Genomic DNA, 3,282 nt, shown 5'->3' on the forward strand with positions numbered 1-3,282 from the left:
TTATTGAGCATAGAATCTTACAAGTCATACTTCCAGTTTGTTTGTTTGTTTGTTTTATTGGGATCTCCATTAGTGATACTAAATTTAGTATCGCTATTCTTCATGGAGTCCTACAATTCATAACAATAAAAACAACACATAAGTAACCAATCTTGCACAATTAGGAAACAGACGCGGCACTCCACCCCTGTTCTCTCTATATTACCTTCCTCTAAGGTAACGCTCTACCCTGACTGCCAGGTCATTGAACCCGTAACACTTCAACTTAGCTAGCAGGATATCGTGATTAACTATGTCAAAGGCTGCGCTAAAGTCAAGCAGTACAGCTCCAACTACGATTCCTTTATCCATTTCGGTCAGCCACAGGTCAGTCATTTGTACTAATGCACTTGTGGTGGAATGAACGCATATTGGCTTTCAGAGATGACATCGTTATGGAAGAGATAGATTTGAAATCGTTTCCTTTTCACTCATCTTGAAATAAGCAAGGAAGGGGAAGGCTTTCTTCTAGTTTAACCGTATGGGTGAGGACGAGGACAAAATCACTAAAGAAAAAATCGTAGAAGAATCAGTTTTTCAAGTAAGGCCATCAAAATAAAAAGAAAAACTTTATTTCCAAAAATAAAGACTTCTCTTGCATTGCATCGCAAATCATCAGCCATAAAGTTCGAAAAAGATTAAACGCCTCCCTCAATTCGCCATGTCGCCAAGCGTCTATTGAATGACACAGAACAAATCTTGGATGGTTACCCGTGCATAATGTAATCTTATCAGAAATCAATCAACAAATAATGCCTAGGTTATTGGTAATTTACATACAGTAAAGCTTTAAGTTTTTTATAACTCTTGTCCTGGACATGCTGTGGTTGTGATTTTTGAGTGGTGGATAGCCCTTGGGTCAGAGCTTTAGCTTTTAGGAACTGCAGGCGCCGATTTCCTTTCAAACAAGAATAACTCGAGAACGTGTGAACATGCAAATCAACAGCTAATACAAAAGTAGTGTTTTGTAACGTATGATTAAGCTACCTTCAAGTAGCAGTCATAACTTTCGAGTTGCTGGGACGCTGGACTCGGTCACAACGGTCCCTGCCTTTTGCCTATATGTAGACTGCACTGGTGGTCTATCACCGCGCTCCCCGGCGTGGCACTGCCCCATCGGGCCGTGGCACTGCCCCATCGGACCGTGGCGCTGTCCAATCGGGCCGTGGCACTGCCCCATCGAGCCGTGGCGCTGTCCAATCGGGCCGTGGCACTGCCCCATCGGGCCGTGGCACTGCCCCATCGGGCCGTGGCACTGCCCCATCGGACCGTGGCGCTGTCCAATCGGGACGTGGCACTGCCCCATCGAGCCGTGGCACTGCCCCTTCGAGCCGTGGCGCTGCCCAATTAGGCCGTGGCACTGCCCCATCGAGCCGTGGCGCTGCCCAATCGGCCCGTGGCACTGCCCCTTCGAGTCGTGGCGCTGCCCAATCGGGCCGTGACACTGCCCCTTCGAGCCGTGACACTGCCCCTTCGAGCCATCCATCACAACAACAGTGAATCATCCTTACCCACAGCAGAAAAAGAAAGCACATTAAAATCATGCGAATACATACTTAAAACTACATATTTGACAAGTTTGAAAGTCGTATCATGGAATGCAGTGGATATAGAAACTTAATTAATTATACAAATTAGCTGTTGATTTGCATAATAAGTATCTTATGATGTAAGTCATCATTTAGGCTATCTACATAATAAACATCATGACGATCCGTCAACACGTTATTGATTTATTTTCGTCCAAAGATTGAAAGGAAATCGGCGCCTGCAGTTCCAAAAATGTCCAAACTCACAGCACTTACTCTCTGTCCCAAGAGCTTTCTACCACTAAATCGCAACCTCAGAATGTCCAGAACACTTAATACAAAAAATTGGCAGTTCCGCTGCAGTACCTTAGCAAGCCGATAGGGGGCCCTTATCGAAGTTGACCTTCGTTTTTCTGACCCCTATCCACCTGCCAAATGGATCCATTCACAGCTTCTCAAATAATGCTGTTAACACACCGACAGACAGGCAGACGAAAACGCTCAAATATAACCTCCTCAAACGTGACTGAGTCCCCCCCTTCATTTCCGCATCCTGAAGATTGTAACCACGTCGAACCGCTGACAGAGGAATAGGATTGTTGTAAAGATGAATTGATATGATAGACATAAATAACTATGTTGAATTGCAAAACAAAAACAGCTAATTACCTGGACTGATGCTTGATTGGCCATGCCTGCACACAGAAGGTCCCTCCTTTCCAGATGTAGCTGGCGGCTTTGGAGTACATGGCGGCAGGGATGGCCAGCAGCATGGACACCAGCCACACGGCGAACACGGCGAACCAGGTGGAACGGACGCTCATGCGGGGCACGTGAGGCAGCATGATGCACACATATCTGCTGGGAATAGGGCATGGTCACGATCGTGCAGATATCTGGCTTAAACATTACATGATCATGCAGGAATATGTGTGGTTATGCTGTTGATGTCTGTCGTCTGTATAACAACATGGGCCGTAGTATCCATGGTATGGACATAACGTCAATACTGATGTCTATAAGTAATATCTGGTAGGATGCATGGAAATGATACTGATGACTATCTGTAATGTGTGGTATCATACAGTACATGTAACGTTACCATGGGCATGATACCGATGTCAGTAATGTGTGGTACCGTACATGTACTATGCCATGGGCATGATACCGATGTCTGTAATGTATGGTACCGTACATGTACCATGCCATGGGCATGATACCTACGTCTGTAATGTGTGGTACCGTACATGTACTATGCCATGGGCATGATACCGATGTCTGTAATGTGTGGTACTGTACATGTACCATGCCATGGGCATGATACCGATGTCTGTAATGTATGGTACCGTACATGTACCATGCCATGGGCATGATACCTACGTCTGTAATGTGTGGTACCGTACATGTACTATGCCATGGGCATGATACCGATGTCTGTAATGTGTGGTACTGTACATGTACCATGCCATGGGCATGATACCGATGTCTGTAATGTGTGGTACTGTACATGTAACGTTACCACGGGCATGATACCGATGTCTGTAATGTGTGGTACCGTACATGTACTATGCCATGGGCATGATACCAAGCAAAATGACTATTACCAGTACGTAGGCGAATCACCGCCCGAACTTCACACGACCGACATCTAGTCCAAAACAAAAAGAACCATAAATGTCGCATCGGAGCTACCTGTCATCCAAATTTTATCTCT

At 45.6% G+C, this 3,282-nt stretch overlaps 1 protein-coding gene across 1 annotated transcript; it reads right to left on the reverse strand.

Annotated features, from left to right (window-relative positions):
- Positions 1–1,039: 1,039 nt before the first annotated feature.
- LOC118420149 lies at positions 1,040–2,413 on the reverse strand. Its single transcript, XM_035826858.1, has 2 exons — positions 2,264–2,413; positions 1,040–1,510 (listed from the first exon to the last, which is right to left on the reverse strand). Exons 1-2 carry the CDS (start codon positions 2,411–2,413, stop codon positions 1,040–1,042), a joined length of 621 nt encoding a protein of 206 aa, XP_035682751.1.
- Between the last annotated feature and the right edge of the window lie 869 nt (positions 2,414–3,282).

The sequence above is a fragment of the Branchiostoma floridae genome, chromosome 7 (assembly GCF_000003815.2).
Source record: "Branchiostoma floridae strain S238N-H82 chromosome 7, Bfl_VNyyK, whole genome shotgun sequence".
Taxonomy (NCBI): domain Eukaryota; kingdom Metazoa; phylum Chordata; class Leptocardii; order Amphioxiformes; family Branchiostomatidae; genus Branchiostoma; species Branchiostoma floridae.

Excerpts from the sequence above, each read along its gene's own strand:
- LOC118420149 (XM_035826858.1), bottom strand. The coding sequence starts at position 2,413 with ATGCTGCCTCACGTGCCCCGCATGAGCGTCCGTTCCACCTGGTTCGCC. Across the intron at positions 1,511-2,263 it reads GAGGGACCTTCTGTGTGCAG|GGGCAGTGTCACGGCTCGAA; the intron begins GCATGGCCAATC and ends GATGGCTCGAAG.